Below are 23,812 nucleotides of genomic sequence, written 5' to 3' on the forward strand. Positions count from 1 at the left end.
ATACCTGAACCTTCTCATGTGTTACAACCAGATATAATAGAGCTAAATGAAGACTTGACGTTTGAAGAGCAACTTGTAGCCATAGTGGACTACCAAGTGAGGCAACTAAGATCAAAACAGATCCCTATGGTTAAAGTTTTGTGGAAGAGCCAGTCAGTGGAAGAGTGCACCTTATCTATTTAATGTGTAATTATGATCTTCTATTCTGCCTTGTGTAAAATTCGAGGACAAATTTTCTGTAAGGGGGAAAGAATATAACACCCCTAATTTTTAAATTAATTATTTTATGGATAGATATTAATATTTTATTTTGTTTAAATTTTAGGAAATTATTTAAAATTTTTCGAATTTTAGAAATCGGGTTCGATTTTCCGAAAATATAAAATTTTGATAATTTTTAAAAATTAATTTAAAGACCACGTGACAAAACTAAAAATATATTTAGGCTTTACGAATTTTTCTGAATTTTCTAGAATTTTTTTGAAATTTTTGGGCCTCGTTTTCGATCCCAAAGCAGAGTATAAATTCAAAATTTTGTATTCTGAATAGGAACCAATCGAATCAGACCAGCCATTTCCTTTTCTTTTTCCCTCAATGCGCGCGCCCGACACTCCCTCTCTCTCGTTTTCTCTCTCTTCTCTCCTCCTCTCGCCGCCCTAGCCTATCCCCCTCGACAGCCGTCACTTGAGGCGCCGGGAAAACACCCCTGAAGATGCTCCAACATGCAGCGCAGCAATTCGGCTTCTTAGGTCGATTCCAGCAGATTCTGCCACCAATCGAATCGGGTCTTATGCCAAACCTCATCTACACTTCGAGAACTTTTCATAGACACCAAGAACACCAAAATCCATCGAGCGATGTGCCTAATTTTTGTCTGAGAAATTTTAGCTCATTTCAACTTTTAGGCTAAATTTCTCGCAAACCGTGAACCCCACGAGAAAACCGAGAGTATCGGAGTGCTCCACTCGTAGAGAGCTTCGCGGTAATCCAATTTCAAAATATTTTGACACCATTTTTCGGTGGGTCCCGCGAAACTTTGTGGTGTTTTTCTGAGCACTAAATAAGCTTAGAAAATTCCATAAAAATTATATACTAACCCCCGTGTTGTGGGCTTCATGTAGGTACCTTCAATTCGCGGAAATTCAACGGTTGCCCAGGTCTGTAAATTTCGGGCAGGACAGACAGACTACCGAAAAAGTCTTGGAATTGGATCGAGATTTTGGATATTTCACCGTTGTCAGACATCCCGAGCGCATTCCCGGAGTTGAAATCGGCATAGGTAAACCTGAACCTTACTTTTTCTTAATTATTTAGTGCTTGAATTGGATTAAAAATTCATAGAATATTTGTGGTAGCTTAGAATATTATAATTCCTTTTGCATTAATTTAGTAATATTACTAAGGACCGCGAGGCAAAGTTTTAAAATTTTTAGAGCTCATTTGGATAGTTTTTGCAAAAGGATCAATTATAAGGACTAAACTGTAATTTTTCATATTATGATTGTTGACTGTTTGGATAGGCCCAGGAGGGGGTGTGTGATGTGATTGAGTTGTGAGTGAGTGGTTTATAGATACAAAAGTGCGTTTTAAGCCCTTTTGCAAGTTGTGTATGTCCTAGGTATAGGGGAGACTCTGTTGGATTTTCGGCACGACTTATAACATCTTTTGTCTTTTCGTAGTTTTATTGAGTTAAATGTATTAAATAATTGTAATAAAATTGTCAAGTGAGCTGGACAGCCTTCCTCCTCCGCCCAGCCGCCACAGTTACTTCGGTTAAGTCTGTGAGTAAAATAATAATTTTAATTGTAATTTTGATATTATTATATGTTCAAGCATGCTCATGCATCACTTATAAATATGTATCTATATAGTTAACTACTAGACACGTTTTATATTGCATTCATAATCGTTGAAGTGTCATGGATATTGTTTGTGGTAATTTGAAATAATGTGTGTACATGGCGTGCGTGTGGTATGGTATTGGATATAGACAGGATGAGTAGATACGGCTTGAGAGACACTCGCTGAGACTTGGTCCTTCGGGGTAGACATGGCTTAAGAGACACTCGTTGGGACCCTGCATTTAGTTTATTAAGCGAAAGTCTGGCTTGAGAGACACTCGCTGGCAGAGGTTGGATTAAGAGGGCTGTATAGGGGATCAGCTCCCATATATGTATTGATTGACAGTGTTGGATGTGTAAGTGCTCCAAATTGCCTTTTTGTTGTTACGATATGAAAATTATAACAATGTTGCATTTCACTTCACATGGTGCATTAGCTTTAGATAGTTAAAGAGATTATGATTAAAATTGATATTTTACTCTCTTAGTCAAACGCTCACTCCTGTTCATCTATTTTTCCAGGCTACAAGAGAATTATTTATTGTGGCTAACCTGCACTTCTTCTTCGTAGGTCCATTGATAGTATTTAATGTATTTTGTATAATTGAGTTAAATTTTTAAACTCTGCATATGTTAGAAGCACTTATTTTTATTTTGGGCCTGTATTATAAAAGTTATGTTGAACCTGCAAAATTATTAATTGTATGCATGATGGGATTGGATGAGGGAGCTGAGCTCCCATTTGAGTTATGACATTTTGATTATGTGGAGGGTGAGCTGAGCTCCCCAATTTATTATATATTGTGTTTACAAGTCGGGCGAGTCAAAAACTCTCTATTAAATGATCCATTTTATGGCCGAACTCTGTCCAGTTGAATTCTTAAAATTGGGCCCAAATAGGCCTTAGAGATGGATTGAGAAATAGTTAGGCTTACTACGGGCCTCGGGGGCGTTAGACTGGCCCAAATCCTAGTGCCGGTCCGGTCCATAAGTTGGGTCGTAACAAAAACTATGGCTAGTATGAAAGTGCCACCCTTGTCCATGGTGCATGAATTGAGGGCATTACATGCTTATTTGGAGATTGATGATGATGAGCAGATGATAGCTACTTGGCAAGTGAAGCCGATGCTGATTGATCAAATTAAAATATCCGCTCAGAATGATGAAAAGTATTTGAAATTGATAGAAGAGGCTCGAGAAACCTAAATTTTCAGTGAATGATAACGGTTTACTACTACACTAGGACAGAATGTGCATTCCAAATGATGTTGAATTGAGACAAGTCATTATGAAGGAAGCACATGTCTCACCTTTTGCCATGCACGCTAGTGGAACAAAAATGTACAGAACTGTTAAAGAGCACTATTAGTGGATGGGTATGAAGACAGACAAAGCAAAGTATGTGGTGAAATGCCTTACTTGTCAGCAAGTAAAGGCAGAACATTAAGTGCCAACTTGTTTGCTATAGCCATTGTCAACTCCCGAGTGAAAATGGGAGAGAATCACCATGGACTTCGTGATGGGACTTCCTAGAACACAGAAGAATGATGATGCAGTTTGGGTTATTGTTGATAGATTAACCAAGTCTGCACACTTTCTGCCAGTGAAAATGGACTATAGTCTGGACAAATTGGCTAAATTATACATTGATGAGATAGTGAGACTACATGGAGTACCAGTGTCCATTGTATCAGATAGAGACTCAAGGTTCACTTCTAGATTCTGGGGTAGTTTCCAAAAAGCCTTAGAAACTAGATTAAACTTTAGCACTGCATTCCATCCACAGACAGATGATCAATCTAAAAGAGTAATTCAGATTTTGGAAGACATGTTTTAGCCTTGTGTGATTGAGTTTAAAGGTAGTTGGGACACACACTTGCCTTTGATTGAATTTGCCTACAACAATAGCTATTAGTCAAGTATTGGGATGCCTCCATATGAAATTTTATATGGCAGGAAGTGTGGAACTCCCTTGTGTTGGGATAAAGTAGGTGAAAGGAAACTGATTGGCCCAAAAATTGTACAGCTAACTGAAGAGAAAATTAAACTTATTCAAGATAGACTCAAGGCTGCATCAGACCGTTAGAAATCCTACATTGATTTGAAAAGAAGAGATATTGAATATGCTGTGGGTGAAAAGGTATTTCTTAAAGTTTCCTCTTGGCAGAAAATTATGAGGTTTGGTAGAAAAGGGAAGCTGAGTCCTCGCTTTATTGGACCATATGAGGTTTTGGAGAGAGCGGGTCCATTAGCATACAGATTGGCATTACCTCCAGAATTAGAAAGGATTCATAATATTTTTCATGTATCTATGTTGAGGAGATACAGATCAGACCCCTCTTACGTTCTACCAATAGAAGAGATTGAAGTGAATCCATACCTCAATTATGAGGAAGAGCCCATAGAGATCTTGGCACATAAGATGAAGCAGCTGAGGAACAAGCACATACCTCTAGTAAAAGTGTTGTAGAACCATTATTCAGGCCAGGAGGCTACATGGGAGCGTGAGGAAAATATGAGAGGACAACACCGACAATTATTCAAAGACTAACACCAGGTAAAATTTCGGGATGAAATTTATTTTAAGGGGAGGAGAATTGTAACACCCCTGCACTAAATAGTCTATACATTCTATTGTCCAGTGACCAGTGTCTGTCCGGACAGTCAAGATGTTTAGAACCATATCTAAGTCATCTAGAAAAGCCATAAATAAAAGTTAATAGAAATCACATGAAAGTGAAATTGAAATAAGATAAATCAAGCATAATCGGTTAAATGAGCTGAGGTTCTGGCGATGGGTGACCGACCAGGGAAGCGACTACGAGCTCAGTTGCTACCCTAAATTTGTGTGAGACCCCATGAAACCCTAGGTCAAGGGATAATTGCGAAACTATTGGAAACTAGAAAACCATAGAAAAGAAAAGAGAACAAAATCAAATAAGTAAATCAACACTCAAAGAGTTAGCAAGCACTATTAGAAAGATGGATTAAATCGATGAGAGGTATTTTGGTCAATTCACCCCTAGAGGTGATTTTTGACCTAAGTGTCCATTTAAACGTATGAGATTAAAATAATGAAAAATAACTAAAAATATAGAGATACGTGGAGAAAAAAAATGAAAAACGAAAAATCTTAATTTTAATGCTTTATGACATAAGCATTACCTAAGCATGACCTAATTAAATTTATAATTTTAAATTTTATAAATTTGGGATAATTATACATAAATAAAGACAAATTAAAAAAAGAAACAAATTATCTTCTTCAAAAATTCAGCCAGCTCTCTCTCTCTCTCTCTCTCTCTCTCTCTCTCTCTCTCTCTCACATTCTCTCAAATTTCTTCCATTTTCACCTAAGCTTAAGTTTCTCCACTTCCCTTTATAAAACTCCCACCAAATTAGTAGAAAATCTCAAATTAAACCTTGATTTGAAGATTAGAAGTAAAGAAAGTAGAAGAAGCTTGAAGGTTTGGAAGATTGGGAGAACTCCATAAGAGGTAAGTGAACCATCTAGTTTTCTTTTCACTTCCTTTCTTGAAATTAAGTTTAATTTTGAAGAATTGAGATAAGAAATTAAAGATAACATACATGCATGGAGGGATTAAAACTTCTGCCAGCCATGGGGGGAGCATAGTTTGAGGTGATTTAAGGGAATTAAATATGTAATCTTACTTAAATGATGATGTGAACATGATTTGAGTGGTGAATTGTATGGAAATTGCATATGTGTATGAAATTGTGAACAAGAGAATTAGGGTTTTGTTGAGAACTAGGATTTTGGCAAAATATTGACCAATTGATGTTTATAATACTTAATTATGGTCATTTAGTGTGTTTAGAAATGAGAATTGATGAATGAAATTGAGAAAAATAATGGTTGTTGAACTGCTGAATTCTGGACCTTTTGAGTCCAGTGTGTTTGAATGACCATAATTAGAGTTACACAACTCCAATTGGTGTGAGGCCAATTGGAGATGAAACTTAAGACCTAAAGTCACATTATTCATAAAGAAAAATTGCCCAAAAATGATCATAAGTTGGTCTAAAAATTGCTTAAATCCGGAATTAGTGTCCCGGACCTGGGCTGAAATGACCAAATGAACAGTGTTTGGTCAATTAGGCATAACTCATTGTAGAAAGCTCCAAATGACCTGATTTTTGAACCTTTGGAAAGCTTAGACATAGTAGAACATTTCTTATGCGGACCATGAGCCCAAATTCTGACTCTAACCCAATCAATTTGTTATAACAAGTTTGGTCAACAATTCTACCAGAACCAAATTTGACCTAGAAATCCTGGACAAATGGCAATCCGACCAGTTTTGGCAAAAATACCATAACTTGGTCCATAAAACTGCAAATGCAGTGATTCAAAAACCAAAACCTTTATAAAACCTAGAACTATAACTTTAATGTTTTGACCAGAACCCAAAACCAAATGTAACTTAGAAAAATTGCTAGGACAAGTTAGGAATCCAATTCTGGAAATTCCTGCACCTGGTCAGATTTATCACTTGATACCCGAATGGTAAATAAACCATAATTTTTACTACAAAACTCGAAATGGAGTTATTCAAATTGAGAAATAAAACTAAAACATAGAGGTACAATTTTCATAAAGAATACCTCACTAAATTATGACTAGAACTATAAGTTCAAATTGGGTTCAAAAGTCAGGGCATAAATCAGTCCAGAATCCAAACTCTTTGAAATTGCTCAAGTAACTTAGTCATTCATTGGGCATTTAATTAATTAGCTATTAGTGGTAATTGAATTAAGTATTAAGACATCTCTATTATATATTTTCAGTGGATAAAGAAATCTCAAAGGACAAGGAGAAGTTGAACTAAGTAAGAAGAAGATAAAGAGGTTTGTGCACAACTAATTTTAATTATTTGTTTTTCATTTGGAAATTGATTTCAATAAATGTGTGAATGAGTTTTTATTGTTGTGGCATTGAGAAATTAATTTGAGAAATAGTGTGTTGCCTACTCTATAAGTGAAAATTTTGGATGAAATATTATTAGTGATTTGTAATGAAATATTTGAATGAAATAGTTTGAATTGATTTTTGAAACCACACTTGTCATGAAAAATTTTATTGTGTTCCTCCTCCATTTATGGAGTTGAGTTTGATTATATTTCCTCCCTCTCTGGCTTGCCAGTTGAGGCTGAGTTCGGATGAGTGCTCATATAGCTAGCAAGCCACCTCCCACATTAATTTCGGTTGGTAAGGTTGTAAATTGCTTTGATGTGATGTACAACACGGTATTGATTGAAAATTTTGTGTCGTGACCTAAATTGTGTGAATTATGGCAACACTAGCATTTAAAATTATTTTGATAAAATATTTTTGAACATATGAATGTTAGATAATGATTTATAAATAGATTAATATAGAGAACTCTTATTACAATTTTAGTAATTTGTGTTTATCTCAAGTATTAAATTATGGTTGTGCACCACTAAGTACAATACTCAGCAATAAATTGTTATGTTGTCGCAGGTAGGAGTAAGGAAAAGTCTACATAGAAGACTAAGTGAGCAGTAAATTGAAGCATTTTGTGGTTTCATTTTTGGGTATATTAAAAATACCCATTGTATTTTCCTTTTGTCTGCATAGAAGACTGAGTGAGTAGTAAATTGAAGCATTTTGTGGTTTCATTTTCGGGTATATTAAAAATACCCATTGTATTTTCCTTTTTGATGTAATTACAGTTACATATATGTATGTAATCATGAATATTGAGCAGTTGTATAAAAAGTCTCTTCTAATATTTGAGTTATAAATATTGAAATTTTACTTTTGTATCTATGTGTTAATTTCTTTGAAATGAAAATGGAAAATGAATTGTGAAATGTTGAAAATGTTCAATTGGATTTGGATATTATTGCAAATTGCTTTTTCAGGTGAATTGAAGAACTGTTTTCTTATATTTATAGCCGTTATTCTGTCAAAATTTTTGTAAAATTTTATGTAGAAAGAGATGATTATCCTTAATTTCAATTAATTTGTACATTGGTATATATATACAATTGATTCCTATAATTGTGTTCTACCAATTAGGAAGAAATCCTAAATAAGAAATCCTAAATAGGAATACAGAATACAGAATATACTGAGAAATAATATAGTAATTGACTTTTCATAACACTCCCCCTCAAGTTGGAGCATAGATGTTAATTATGCCCAACTTGTTACAAATGTAGTCAATCCTAGCTCCATTCAAAACTTTTGTGAAAATATTTCCTAACTGCTCTCCAGTTTTGATGTGTCCTGTTGAGATGATCTGTTGTTGAATCTTTTCACAAACAAAGTGACAATCAATCTCAATATGTTTGGTCCACTCATGAAACACCGGATTAGAAGCAATATGAAGAGCAGTTTGATTATCACAACACAATTTCGTAGGCAGAGAGGTCTTAAAACCTGTCTCATCTAGTAATTGAAGTATCCACATTACCTCACATATTGATTGTGCCATGGCTCTGTATTCCGATTCAATACTAGATCGAGAAACTAAACTCTGCTTCTTGGTTCTCCAAGACACCAAATTTCCTCCAACAAAAACGCAATATCCAGTAGTTGACCTCCTGTCAACCTTAGATCCAGCCTAGTCGGCATTTAAAAAATATTCAACATTCAAATGCCCATGATTACCATATAACAAACCTCTTCCTGGAGCGCCCTTCAGATAATACAAGATTTGTCCCAAGGCTTCTCAATGAGCAACAGTTGGGAAAAACATAAACTGACTTACCACACTAACGGCATAAGCAATGTCAGGACGAGTAATTGTAAGGTAGTTCAATTTTCCTACCAATCTCCTGTATCTCTCTGGATCTTCAAACAACTCACTATCCCCTGCTAACAGTTGTAAATTTGGAGTCATTGGTACACTGCAAGGCTTAGCACTTAATTTTCCTATCTCTGTCAATAGATCGAAGATATATTTTCTTTGAGACAAGAAAATACCCTTCTTACTTCTCATAACTTCAATACCCAAGAAATACTTTAACAATCCCAAGTCTTTGGTCTGAAACTGGGTTTTAAGGAAGGTTTTAAGAGATGAAATACCTGCAGAGTCACTCCCAGTGATGACAATGTCATCTACATAGACTACCAGGAGAATTAGACCAGCCTCAGATTACCTATAAAATACTGAGTTATCACACTTACTCTTTTGCATACCAAATTCCTGTACTGCTTCACTGAATCTCCCAAACTATGCCCTACGACTTTGTTTCAAGCCGTAAATAGACTTTCGAAGCCTACAAACTTTACCCAACTCCCCCTGAGCAACAAACCCAGGCGGTTGCTCCATATACACCTCCTCCTGAAGATCACGATGAAGGAAAGCATTCTTGATATCTAATTGGTGCAGAGGCCAATCATATATAGCTGCTAAAGAGATAAACAAGCAAACATAAGTAAGTTTAGCTATAGGAGAAAAAGTGTCAGAATAATCAATCCCATATGTCTGAGCATATCCTTTTGCCACAAGGCGTGCTTTTAACCTAGTCACAGAACCATCAGGATTTACCTTTACTGTAAATACTCATTTGCAACTAATCGCTTTCTTACCAATGGGCAAAGGCAACAGTTCCCATGTACCATTAGCATCTAAAACCTCCATTTCCTCTTTCATATCAGCATACCAGCAAGGATGAGACAGTGCCTCACCAACAGTATTAGGGATAGGAACAGAGTCTAAAGAAGTAGCAAAACACTGAGAATAAGAAGACAATTGATTATAAGAAACAAAATAAAAGATAGGGTAAGTGCATAAACGTTTACCTTTACGAAGAGCAATTGGTAAGTCTATATTAGAATCATGATCAGTATGAGGTACAGGATCTCCCAACGAAGTAGCTGGTGGAGGATCTGAGTCAAGAATCTCCATCTCCTGGAATAAACATGAACAACGGGAGGTCAAGTAGGTCTGGATATAGAAGGAACATGCTGTGGGAGAGGACTAAACATTGGTTGGACAGCATATATTAAAAGATTATCCTCCTCCCCTTGACTCTCATACGCAGATGATTGAGGAAAGAATGGAATTGACTAAAAAAATGTGACATCTGCAGTAACAAGATAACGATTAAGATTAGGAGAGATAGCGATACCCTTTTTGGAGCCGAGAGTACCCAAGGAAGACACATTTGAGAGACTTCGAATCCAATTTAGTAACCTGTTGACGAACATCACGCACAAAATAGGTACAACCAAAAATACGGAGTTCAACAACAAACAAAGATTTTGTAGGAAATAAAGTAGTATAAGGAATATCCCCATTAAGGACAGAAAACGGCATACGATTGATCAAAAAACATGCCCTAGAAACTACATCCGCCCAAAAGTGTTTAGAAACTTTCATATAAAAAAGAAGAGCACGAGTTACCTCAAGAAGATGCCGATTTTTTCTTTCGACCACTCCATTTTGGGATGGGGTATCAACACAGGAAGACTGATGAAGAATGTCATTTTGTGTCATATAAAACTGAAATTGTACTGAAAAGTATTTTTTGACATTGTCACTTCTTAATATGCGCACAGAAATATTAAATTGAGTTTTGATTTCATTACAAAAGGCATAAAAGATAGAAAACAACTCAGAACAATTCTTCATTAAATATACCCAGATAACACGAGAGTAATCATCAACAGAAGTAACAAAATAACGAAATTTCAGTTTTAGAAGCAGCAGAATAAGGACCCCAAACATCAGAATGAACTAACTCAAAAGGGGATAAGCCCGTTTATTGACTCTAGACACAGAAGGCAAATGACGATGTTTTGTAAACTGACACGACTCACATTCTAGTACTGATAAAGACAAAAACTGAGGACACAACTTCTTTATGGTAGACAAAGAAGGATGGCCCAACCTACAATGAGCTTCAAGAGGTGTTAAGGTACTGGAGCAAACAAGCGACCGCGGTACATGATTTTCCAGAATGTAGAGACCACCTGACTCACGTCCTCTATTAATAATCTGCTTCGTCATATGATCCTGAAACAAACACTGGTCAGGAAAAAAGGAAACATAACAATTTAATGTACGAGTAAGTTTACTAACAGAAAGTAGATTAAAAGAGAATTTTGATAAACACAAAACAGATGATAAAGAAATTGACGAAGTCGAGTTCGCAGTTCCAGAACCCATGACACAAGAAGTAAAACCATCAGCTAAAGTAACAGTAGAGGAAGTGAGATTAGACTGAAAAGTAGATAGAAGACTAGAATTAACTGTCATGTGATCTGTTGCACCAGAATCAATAACCCATTTGGACGAAGAAGCACAAGGCATGTAGTGAATTTACCAGACTCAGCGATCGCAGTAACAGGGGAACTGGTAGGCTTTAGAGATGCCTGATACTAGGAAAACTGTGCAAAGTTCTCTGCAGATACCAAACCAATTTTCTCAGAGGAAGATACTGTAGAATCATCTGCTGCCATATTTGCCATCTGTGATCGTTGATTTTTCCTCTCAACTCAACTCAACTAAGCCTTTATCCCAAAAAATTGGGGTCGACTATATGGATTCGCTTTCTCCACTTTGAACGATTTTGGGTTAAATCGTCAGAAATGTGTAATGCTTCTAGGTCATGTTGTACTACTCTCCTCCAAGTCAATTTAGGTCTACCCCTTTTTTTTCTTTCTATCCTCTAACCTAATGAGCTCTACTTGTCTAACTGGAGCCTCCGTATGTCTACGCTTCACATGACCAAACCACCTCAATCTCCCTTCTCTCAACTTATCTTCAATTGGCACCACTCCTACCTTTTCTCTAATACTCTCATTACGAACTTTATCTAGTCACGTATGGCCACTCATCTACCTTAACATTCTCATCTCTGCAACTCTTATCTTAGATGCATACGACTCTTTCAGTGCCCAACACTCACTACCATATAACATAGCCGGTCGTATGGCTGTACGGTAAAATTTTCCTTTCAATTTATTGGAAATCTTACGATCACATAAAACTCCCGTGGCACATCTCCACTTCAACCATCCGGCTTTAATCCTATGACTAACATCCTCCTCACATCCCCCATCTACTTGAAGGACTGAGCCTAAATATTTAAAGTAATTACTTTGGGGCAGTATCACTCCATTCAAACTAACTCCTTCCCTATCACCAGTTTGGCCTTCCTCCGCCTAAGTAGTTTCGCTTAGCCCGTCCCAAGCCCGAATAAAGGAGGAGGGTTGCGGTAGGTGACAACCAGCGTAAAAATTTCGTCACACCCTATGATTTTTCCTCTGAAGTTGCAGAAAATTATATTTTGTATGGCCAGGCTCATGGCAATAATAACAAATGACTCCTCTTGAGTCCTAATTAGAACTAGCCTCCCCATTACGCTGATTACCTCTGTTGCCTGTAATTCCTCCTCTACTTCCTCTTCTATTACCCTGTTGTCCATTTGGATTATGGCTAATAAAAGCACTACTGGCAGACTGTGAAGATTGAGTACTCTCTGTACGAAGGACTCGTGTGAACGTTTCATGCAAAGAGGAGATCTCAGAACTGGAGAGAATATGAGATTTAGCAGTCTCATACTCTGAAGGAAGGCCTACAAGAAAACTCATAATGACCGATTGCTCCGTTAGGCGTCTTTGAACTTTCACATCAGAACTAAAAGCCAACAATACATTAAGTTCCTCATATACCCGTTTAAAATCTATAAAATAAGCCGTGAGAGATTTATCCTCTTTCTCAGCAAGGTAGAATGCCTTACAAACATCATAAATATGGAAGATATTCCCTTTACCAGAATACAGAAAATCTAAGTAATCCATAAATTTCTTAACAAATTCACAGTGATTAATAAAACTAATTATCTCAATGTGAGTCGAATTTCGAAGCTGCAAAAACAACCGAGCATCCTCCCTTAGCCAAGTTTGCCGTGTATCATCAGTAGGTGGGTCTTTAGTAAGGTAATCATCCTTATCAATGCTATGCAAATAAACCCTAATAGTCTTACTCCACTCCAAGTAATTCAAACCATTAAGTTTGTGTTCCGTGATCTTAGTCATCACCGGAATCACATCAGAAATAACATTCTTATTGTCTGCTATTTATTGAGACAAAAAAAACTAACCGAAAAACTAATCCAAAGTGCTTATAGCCGCAAAATAACCCAAAATCACAAATCAAGCAAATAATCGAAATAGGATCTAAGAGCGAAACCTTAGAAGTCCTTTAATGGTGTACTGGATCAGGCAACAGAACACAGTGGTGAAATGAGAGGGTTGAGGCGACGCTGACGATGCTGATGGAAGTCAAAACGGCCAACAGACGCGCCTCCACGTGCCGATGAGTGAAGAAACGGCGAGAACCTGAGTTGGGCGCGTGAGCCTCACGTGCTTGGATTCCGACGACTGGATCAAAGGGGACAGCCGGTCGGCGGTCAAGGTCTCTCCTGAACTGGGTGGTAAGAACAAATAGTCACCCTAGATAGATGACTTACTCTGATACCATGTAGAAATAGATGATTCTCCTTAAGTTCAATTAATCTGTACATGGGTATATATATAATTAATTTCTATAATTGTGTTCTACTAATTAGGAAGAAATCCTAAATAGGAATACAGAATACAGAATATACAGAGAAATAATATATTGATTGGCTTTCCACAACATTTTAAAAATATGGAAAAAAAAATTATAACATCTATTTTAAAAGGACACTTTAACCACTATTTTATGATCGCTTAAAACTCTCAAATGTATTAGAATTATTTTAAAATCCTTGTAGTATATTTAATGAGTTATCTGTAGGTGAAGTTCGATAATTCGTTAGTTATACTACGGGATCATGTTATACCTTACAGAAGGGTAAGGTGTGATAATTATCGAGAAGAAGCAGCTGCTACTAACCCTGCCTTGTCAGTATGTAAAAAGGCTATATGGATCTTTTTATGCCATTTAGCTCTGGTTGAAACCAATTCCACATCAATATCCAAAAATGTAAATCCTAAGCTAAATTAACAATCATATTAATCCTAAGTTATTCCTTTTTTTAAATGACTCAATATAAACATGCAGTGTTTATTTTTTGTTACAAAATATGGATACTAAATATTTATTCTTTCTTTGTTAAGTTCAAAATTCACTCTCCCCCAATATCTAGTTGGCTAGGCTACATCATTCTAAGTCTCTCCTAGGTTCATGACTAGAACAATAGAAGGGGAAATGGGGAAACATGGGTCTTTCTGGTCTTCAATACCATGCCCCAGCTGATGCAATTTGTCGATGCATTATCTAGAAACCATGATTCAACTATACCCAAATAAATAGTTCATGTACTAATATTTTTAACCTGAGAACAGGCATGAATAATTTTTTTTTTCTCACGAGGACTTCAAATTGAGAGTTTTTAAAAAAGACTATCCTTGGGAAAAAATAGAAAGATGCATTTTCTAAGTATGTAGATTTTCACAATTAGCCAATAAGGTGTAACATACTATAGGAGAAGGAAGAAGAATAAGTACTTAGGGATGTTGGATAAGGAGGGATTGTGGAGAGAAATATTGTTGAAAGTAGCAGTTAGCATATCTGATTGTTAGGGAGTAGTTATCTGTCACACCCCGGCTTAGTGGGCCCCAGCTCAAGCCCCTCTATGGGTGGCCATCTTGCCGGCGTACCCCTCTAGAGGCCGGCGATGCAACTCAAATCGGTTCTGTCAGCTCTGGTGGTGTTGAATCGCTTCGTCCTGCTGTGCTAGGATTCGAACCCTTATCTCCTCTCGGGTTTGCTTAGCCTCTTACCAATTGGTGCGGGGCAATTGGTAAGAGGCTACAAACCGTGGTGATAAGGGTTCGAATCCTAGCTCTGCGGCGATTGAACTCCACCAGAGCGAGACTGGCCTCTGAGTCGCCGGCCTCTAGGATGGCCACCCAGAGAGGGGCTTGAGCTGGGGCCCGCTAAGTCGGGATGTGACATTATCCTAGCTGCATTAGTTAGCAGCTGATAAGCTACTCGGTCATAAATAGGTGTATTGCTTGTATCAACTCATTCTTCTGATTGAATCAATAACAAGATATACTTTTCTCTCTCAATGATTCTAGTCTCCTCTCATCTAGTCTTTCTTTCTTCTCATCTCATAATTCTTCTGTTCTCTTATTCTGTTGCAAACTCTACAATAGAGATTGATCTCAGGCTGATATCTAACATTTTGGTATCAGAACTAGGTTACAAGAGGGATTGATCTTCCAATTGTAGATTTGGTAATTACCAAGGTTGCAAGAGGAAATATTCCAATCGTAGATCTGGTAACTGCGAAGGTTGCAAGAGGAACTGATCTTCCAATTGTGGATTCAGAAATTGTCAAGATGACCAGATCTGGAGTAGTTATTCAGGTTTTGGCTAATGCAGCAAAGAATAACTGAGTTGGAGGATCAAATTAGGGTTATGCAAGCAGTTGCAAAAAAAGATAATGAAAATGTGATGGAGAAATTAGACAGAGTGCAGAGGAAACTAGAAATGTGATATTAGAGTAGATGTGAGCCGTGATTGGGGCTAATTTGGTAGATAAAGGCAAGGGAATCAGTTCTGTAGAAAATGAGGAAGCGAGTACCGCTTGTTGCTTCTTTCGGAGGTAGGGGAATTTTACCAATACCTAGGGAAAATGGGAATCAGTCACAGAAGGAGTCTAATAGTGCTAGATCAATATTAAAAACTGAAGATAGGCCTAAAAAGTTACCTAAAGTCCAGCTTGTTACTATTGATGAGAAAGAACTTAGGGCTTGGATTAGGAAATATATCAAGTACTTTGAGGTTTATGGAATACCTAAGGATCAAATGGTAGGAATTGCTAGTTTGTTTCTAATGGATAATTGGGTTAAAGGAGTTGGATCCCATTCTTGAGAGGATTTTGAGAGGGAATTGTGTTCACTTGGGGAGGATGGACTAGAAGATGTGATTGAGGAATTTATGATAATGAGATAAGATGGGACAATTGAGGAGTATCAAGATAAGTTTAAAGATATCAGAACTAGGCTAGAAAGAGCTATGCCTAATTTGGGAGGAGCATATTTTCTGTCTGTGTTTATTGGGGGACTAAGGGATGACATTATGCCTGTGGTTAGAATGATGAAGCCCTCTACACTTTCTCAAGTCTTTAAGACTACTAGAATCCAAGAACAATTCTTGAATAGTAGTAAGAAAATTAACACCAACCTTAGACCTTATTCAAGCAATTTCAGATCTGCATCTTCCACTTCTTCAGCACCTTTTTCTTACGGATCTGCCAGGACTCACTTCACCAATTCCTATACACCCAAACCACACAATTCAGATCCAAATTCTAATCATAAACTACCAGTGACTAATAAGAAATCTTCATCTGCATCCAGTCAAGTTTCTGTCACTTAACCTGCACCCAAAACAAATATTGTTGTTAATAACAGTACCAATACCATCACACAACCAAGGCCATGTTTTAAATGTGGGGAGAAATACTTCCCCGGTCATCAATGTAAACAGCAGAAGTCTGTTATGGCTATGCAAGCATCTGAGAGTGATGGAGTTCTGTTTCAATTGCAAGCAAGTAGATGATGGAGAGGAAGTGCGGCATGAAGTGTCTGAAGGAGATAATCCTAGTCCCATGGAGGAAATGACCTTGTCAGTGCATGCCATTAAAGGCAAACAGGGGTCAAATACTATTAAAATGAGGGGGCAGCATAAAAATATGGAGTTGTTGATTGTTATGGATAGTGGGAGCACTCATAGTTTCCTAAATGCTAAGATAGCCAAGGAATGAAGCTTCCTTTGGTAGATATGGCCCCGTTTGATGTAGCAATAGCTAATGGAAGGAAAACTTTTAGCATCAACACTTGTCTTGCTTTTAATTGGAAATTCACCATTATTCCTTCTATTTTGATTTCAGAATACTAGAGAAAGGCAGTTTAGATATGATATTGGGTATGGATTGGATGAAAACCTTCAACCCTGTCTTATTTAATTTCCATACTTCAACCGTCACTTTTCAAAATGGAGATGTTAAGGTGATTTTAAAGGGAATTACTGATGCAGACCTTCATTCTAAGTTGTTGCATTGTGTGCATGAGGAGCAGTCGACTACTAAGTTTTGTGGGAACTTCCAAACTCCATTGTTTTGCATTTAGTTATCCCAATTGCAGTACAATCATCCTCACCATGCTACTATGGATGGTGTTTCATTTGTTGTTACTTATCCTTCTAATTTGCAACTTTTGTTGACTAAATACCAGTGTGTTTTTTAGGATGCAAAGGGTCTGCCTCACTCATTCCACTGGTTTCTTCTGCTCAGCCTGTGAATGTAAGGCCTTATAGGTACCCACATTTCCAGAAGGCTGAGATTGAAAAACTTTTGGAGGAAATGCTAGATCATGGCACCATACGGCCAAGTAACAATTCTTATTCCTCTCCAATAATGCTAGTTAAGAAGAAAGATGGGTCCTGAAGATTCTATATTGATTATAGAAAATTGAATGATCTCACCATCAAGGATAAATTTCCAATACCCATAATAGATGATCTTTAAGATGAGCTTCATGAGGCCTTAATCTTTTCTAAGATTGACTTGAAAGCATGTTATCAAACAAGGATGAATCTTGGAGAAGTCCATAAAACTACTTTAAGGACACACCATAGACACTATGAGCTTACTATAATGCCATTTGCGCTAACCAATGCACCTGCAACTTTTCAAGGCCTTATGAACCATATTTTTCAGCTTTTCTTAAGAAAGTTTGTATTGATGTATTGGTCTTTTTTAATGACATTCTGATCCATAGCTCATCTTGGGAGGAGCATTTAAGGCATATGATGGAAGTTTTTAAAGTGTTATAGCAGCAGCTTTATGTTAAATTGAGCAAATGCTCTTTTGGCAAGCTAAAATTGACTACCTTGGGCACATAATTTCTGGCAAGGGTGTTGCTGCTGGACCTACCAAGGTTCAAGCAATGGTTTCTTAGCCCACTCCAAAATATGTTAAGTATTTAAGGAGTTTTCTGGGTTTGACAGGATACCATAGGAAGTTTGTGCATTATTAGCGTATTATCAGTAAACCTTTAATTGATATGCTTAAGAAAGATGCTTTTCAATAGGATGATAAGGCACAAAAAGCTTTTGAGCCGCTTAGGGAGGCCATGTCTCAAGCTCCAGTGTTGGCATTGCCCAACTTTTCAAAGCCCTTTGTGGTGGAGACAAATGCTAGTGGCATAGGTATGGGGGTTGCGTTCCAATAAGATGGGCATCCTATAGCCTCTATTTCCAGGGCTTTTGGCCCAAGAACTAAAGCCTTATCAGTATATGAAAGGTAATTGTTAGCAATTACATTTGCTGTCTCTAAATGGAGACATTATTTGGAGTAGGGGCCTTTCTTTATAAAGACAGACCATGAAAGTATTAAGCATCTCTTGGAATAGAGATTGCACACTAATTTGCAACTGAGAGGAGTTTCAAAGTTGTTAGGGCTGCAATATAAAATACTGTACTAAAGGGGAGTTGATAAAGTTGCAGATGCCATGTCTAGGAGACTTGTTGATGATGAATGTTGGCTATTACTTCTGCATTCTTTTTTACAGCCCACTTGGATGAATCAGCTCATTCAAAGTTAGGTTGAGGACAAACAAGCATTGGATTATATTACTCATCTGTCCATTGATAGCAACGCACATCCTGGGTTTCCCTCAAAAATGGTCTACTATTTCACAAAGACAAATTGTATGCGGGAAGTAGAAGACATCTAAGAGAGCATCTGTTAAATCTCTATCACAGTTCACAGTTCGGGGGTCACTCTGGCATTATGCTACTTACATGAGACTCAGCAGGCATTTTGTCTAGCCTAATATATTAAAAGCAATAATGCAGGATCAAATGCTGTGATATTTGTGCAAGGTGCAAAAGTGAGACTTGTGCTTCACCAGGTCTTTTACAACCTCTTCCCATCCCATCTCAAGCTTGGCCACATGTCACAATGGACTTTATAAAGCAATTACCTAAAGGACACTATTTTGGTAATTCACCAAGTATGCTCACTTCATGGCATTGCAACACCCTTTTACAGCTAAAGATGTTGCTAAACTGTTTCTAGATAATATTTTCAAGCTCCAAGGCTGTCCTGTGCTTATAATTGATGATAAAGACAATGTGTTCACTAGTCTCTTTTGGAAGGAACTTTTTAAAATGACAAGTACTCAACTAGCCTTTAGTTTAGCTTACCACCCCCAATCTGATGGGCAGTCAGAAAGGTTGAATCAAAGTTTGGAGGGGTACTTGAAGTGTGGAGGGGTACTTGAGGTGTTTATGTTTTCAACAGCCACTTTCTTGGTGGAAGTGTTTGTCTCTAGCAGAATGGTGGTATAATACTACCCACCACAGTGCTTTGAAGATGTCTCCATTTGAAGCCTTGTATGAGTATAAGCCTGCTCCTCTGACCTTTTTGCCTTGTGAATCCACTTCAGTTGGGGCTATATCAGATTTGTGAAGGAAAGGCAGCACATGTCACCATTGATTACGGGGAATTTGTTAACGGCTTAGAACAGGATGGAGATAAGAAAAGATAGAAAGGGCATTTCAAGTAGGTGATTGGGTATATCTCAAGCCTCAGCCTTATAGGCAGGTTTCAGCATCTATTCACCCTGTTTTTTATGTTTCCCTTTTAGAAAAGAAAGTGGGTGAGGGTGCAACAGTTGTGCAGACTTCACCAGTTCTGCATGATGGCACTATTATAGTTGCTCCTGAAAAAGTGCTAAAGACAAAGAGTCATTTCCAGGGATTCTCAGATGATTCTTCAAGGACTCATTAAGTAGATCAACCTACCAGCAGAGGAAGCCACTTGGTAGGACCAGTCTTTCATCCTGGCTCAATTTCCTGAATTTCAATCTTCTAGGGGACAAGAAGATTCTCTTGGGGAGGGTATTGTAACATACTATACGAAGAGGAGGAAGAATAAGTAGTAAGGGATGTTGGATAAGGAGGGATTTTCAAGGGAAATATTGTTGAAAGTAGCAGTTAACACATCTGATTGTTAGTGTGCAGTTATCATAACTGCATTAGTTAGTAGCTGATAAGCTACTCTGTTATAGATAGGTGTATTGCTTGTATCAATTCATTCTTCTGATTGAATCAATAACAAAATATACTTTTCTCTCTCAAAGATTATATTCTATTCTCATCTACTCTTTCTTTCTTCTCATCTCATAATTCTTTTGTTCTCGGATTCTGCTGCAGTCTCTGCAATAGAGATTGATCTCATGCTGATATCTAATACAAGGGTAATTTTAAATTTTCTAGCCTTCAGCCGTTTCAGATATTACGTTTTCCTTGTTCAGAAGTTTTTGCAAATTCTAGAGTCAGATGCTACAAAATAAAATTTCACATCAAAACTCTTCCTTGTCTGAGGGAATAAATTGGTTGAAATTTTGATGTGTATGCTGAAAATACATCAGATACCTTTAGCCGTGTCTGTCCAGCTATGCCTTTAACCACACCTAGAGGAAAACCAACCCATTCTAGTAGAGGTCCTTGTTCAATATGAACCTGCAGCATTGGGAAATACAGGACCTAAATAAAGCTAAAATAACTAAGCAGTATAACCAAACTGAACTGGCTAATCAGAATTTTAAAAAATAAATAATAATAATATTGTTGCCAACAAGAATCAGTGTACACTGATATACCTCAACATAACCCCAAACAGACTTTGAATCATATTTGAGTTGCAATAGACTTTCTTCAGTAATTCCTAAAGAGTTCTCCTTCAGACTGTCTTGCACTGTTACACCACTGAACAAGGATTACACATCAATATAACCACAACAAATACAGGAAAGAACAAAAATGAGGGGATAGTTTACTCAAGGAAACCTCTTATCAGATATCTGCAATGCTGAGACCGGTAAAATTCCAGCTATAGCAGCACTGCCCAAGAAAGTAGACTGAAACCTCACTCCCTCCTCGTCGCTAAATGCAATAACCTGCAAGGTTCAGGATATAAGCCACAAGACATCATGATATCAATGAGAAATGTTGTTGCATGGAAACAGCTCAAAGACATTCAAATAAACTTTTTGAAAGGGTTTTTTGGTCTTGCATAGTGAATATTGCATTAAGAACTAAAACATTAGGAAACAATAATGATTCTAGTGCCTGTTGCTGTTTTATTTGAATAAGATGAAACAGAAAAATAAACATGTTCTACCTGCACATCATAGGGAAATTAAACTGAGATATGAAAATCATTTATATATTTCATTCCCCATTCATCCAATCAGATCTAGCTTATTCTATAGCATTTTTTTAATTATTTTTTACTATTGACCTGGCTCTTACAAGCTTCGCTCATAGAGAACTGAGATTGCAGTAGCTCCACCATCCTTCCAGCCCAGTCGAGAATAATCTGTTCATTGTCTTTTACCTTGTATTAATAGAAGACATTTCTTTAAAAAAGAAAAAGCAGGTAGAAACATATTTTATTCATTCAAGATTCACTTTCGCAAGCGTGGGTGAAGTTTATTATTCATTTAATTTTTGGTTAGCACAAATAGAATTTGATTATCAATACCATCTTAGAAGATTATATTATCACATAAAATTGTCAATTCATGACAATCAATCTGTCAATATCCTGTCCAAATGAGACAATAAGACCAAAATTATCAATTTCATGAAAAATCAATCAGTCAATAGCCTATCCAAATGAGACAGTAAGACAAACTACAAAAATTCTAGAAACAAACAGCAAGTAATATGTTGTTTAAATGAAAAAACACTGTTGTGATCATGGAGATTAAAACTTGAGCAACATTTTAAAAAAAAAAATAATAGCAGAAGCAGATACTTCACTGACCTCAACAGGCCGTTTTAATTTTGCCAGCATTCCATTGCTTTTCAACACCTTTAAGGCAGACAATGCTGAGATTATGCCCAATGACCCATCAAATATCCCAGCGTCAACAACAGTATCCTATTAAGGAAACAAAACACTCAATTCTTAGTACTGATACACCACATGCTTTTTGCCTACTATGAAAATAGAAAGGCAAAAAAATATTAAAAATTTGCAAGAGGAAAATACAATAGGAATATCACCAAATGAGAACCAATCAATAAAGTCTCAGCACTTCGATTCATTCCTTCAAAACGACCATGTAAATTGCCCATGTGGTCAAACCACCTGGAAAGTGTATACGCATCAGTCAAGCTTTTCAGAAATCTTGTTCACAGTACGAAAAGGAAGAATGCTAACGTTGTCAAACCAGCATCCTCCATCCAACAACGAATAAGATTTCCAGCCCTCAGAGAAGCTGCACTCATGAATGTCCTTTCAAGATACCCATCAGCATCACTCACCTGTTGATACAGGCAATCATATTCTTATTGACGCTCAAGAAGACCAAACTGCGACTTCCACAGGAATCATTGTAACTTGAAATTAAATTATGAGCATAAGGGTTTTGTAATAAAGTAAATTTAAGAACAAGTGGATGGATGGGACATATATGCTAATGATGATCCATATTACTAACAGTTATTGCAATTCCTTCAAACCTTGCTGCTTGATGGCCTCAACAATGAACGCAAGCTTGTACTTCAGGCTTAGAAAAATAAGTACTTAAAACAATAATGAATACCTATTATAGCTATTTCATTAAGGGCATAATTGAATCGCCTTGGAGATTGAATGAGAATAGAATTGAATGTCTAAAGCCCAGGAATCCTATTCCATCTTTATTTTAAAAATAACTAGATAAAATTCATATCAAGATCATAAAATAAATTTTGAATTCCTCCCACTAAACAAGCCAAAAGTTGCATTTCATTCTCATTTCCAGAGCAAACCAAACAGTAGCCTGCCTAAGTGAAACGCAGAAAAGAAGTTTTAATCATATAAATTAAAGAGAGTGGAGAAAGCTCGAATAGTACCTTTCCAAGCTCATTGAGCCTTGCCAAAGCCTCATCTCTCAAGATTTCGGAATACAAATCATTCCTTCTACTACTATCAACATCTTCACTTCCAATATCTTATTATTTTCACAATATTCAAAATTCAACAATCGCCATCATAAATCATCATCACAAAAACAATAACAGAAAAAAAATATTATTATTATTATTATTATTAAAAATAATAAACAATAAATACTTCTTGCTACCAAACCCACATCAAGAATAAACAAACAAACAAAAAAATAAAGCCAGCCAGGATACAGAACAAAAGTAAGAAAGAAGATTAAACGCACCAGAGAAGGTATGAGCAGAGACATAAGTAGTTAATAATAACAGAAAAACAGCCAAAATATGTAAGAAAATCGACAGAAAACTCCACAAAAAATGTGATTTTGCAAAAGGAACAGCCATGGCCAGCGGCGATAGCTTGCCAAAAAAACCAATCGTTTTGGGAAGCTAAAGCGCAGCCACCGCCAGCCACCACTGCTGACCGAAGCAGCCTTCCCCACCACCACAACCTAGGCTTAGGCTGCTTGCTTCGGGGCTTTGTAGAATGTGTGTGGCAGCCAAGCGTTTGATATGGACCCAGATGATGCATTGGGGTCCAACGTGGCATGCAATTCGCATGCACGTGACTGAGGAGAAGATAGTGCGTGAACCTCGAAAAGTGGTTTGCCTTGTTGGCTCCAGAATATTCAACATAGCTTGCGGCTCGCTAATTGCGTATCCCAATCATCCACTTTTTTATTAAAAGAAAATTTAGCAATTTATTGATAAACATTCATAATAGAAAAAAAAATAGAGAACAGAAAATTTATGTAAGATGATTTGTACATAGTAAAGTAATTTTCCAATAGTAATTTTTTTTTTTTAATTTGAACGATAAAAGAAATTTGTGATGTAAATTCAAGTTTAGATTTCTAAATAAAAGAGTCAATAATCACACTTTGTCTTGACCTGTTAAAAAACATATCAAGTATTATAATTCAACTCAACTAAGTCTGTATCTCAAAAATTTAGAGTTGACTG

General features: G+C 36.8%; 1 protein-coding gene across 1 annotated transcript in view; it reads right to left on the bottom strand.

The window, feature by feature from the left end:
- Positions 1 to 23,454, bottom strand: part of LOC110634260 (allantoate deiminase 2) — a 39,804-nt gene extending 16,350 nt beyond the window's left edge. The window contains exons 1-8 of the mRNA XM_021783204.2: positions 23,077 to 23,454; positions 22,760 to 22,857; positions 22,083 to 22,186; positions 21,926 to 22,010; positions 21,684 to 21,800; positions 20,702 to 20,811; positions 20,515 to 20,620; positions 20,288 to 20,374 (exon numbers count right to left, since the gene is read on the bottom strand). Of these exons, the coding sequence (XP_021638896.2) occupies positions 20,288 to 20,374; positions 20,515 to 20,620; positions 20,702 to 20,811; positions 21,684 to 21,800; positions 21,926 to 22,010; positions 22,083 to 22,186; positions 22,760 to 22,857; positions 23,077 to 23,194 (825 nt within the window). The 5' untranslated portion in view covers positions 23,195 to 23,454. The remainder of the gene's footprint in view (positions 1 to 20,287; positions 20,375 to 20,514; positions 20,621 to 20,701; positions 20,812 to 21,683; positions 21,801 to 21,925; positions 22,011 to 22,082; positions 22,187 to 22,759; positions 22,858 to 23,076) is intronic.
- Between the last annotated feature and the right edge of the window lie 358 nt (positions 23,455 to 23,812).

Source organism: Hevea brasiliensis, chromosome 11, assembly GCF_030052815.1.
Source record: "Hevea brasiliensis isolate MT/VB/25A 57/8 chromosome 11, ASM3005281v1, whole genome shotgun sequence".
Classification (NCBI taxonomy): domain Eukaryota; kingdom Viridiplantae; phylum Streptophyta; class Magnoliopsida; order Malpighiales; family Euphorbiaceae; genus Hevea; species Hevea brasiliensis.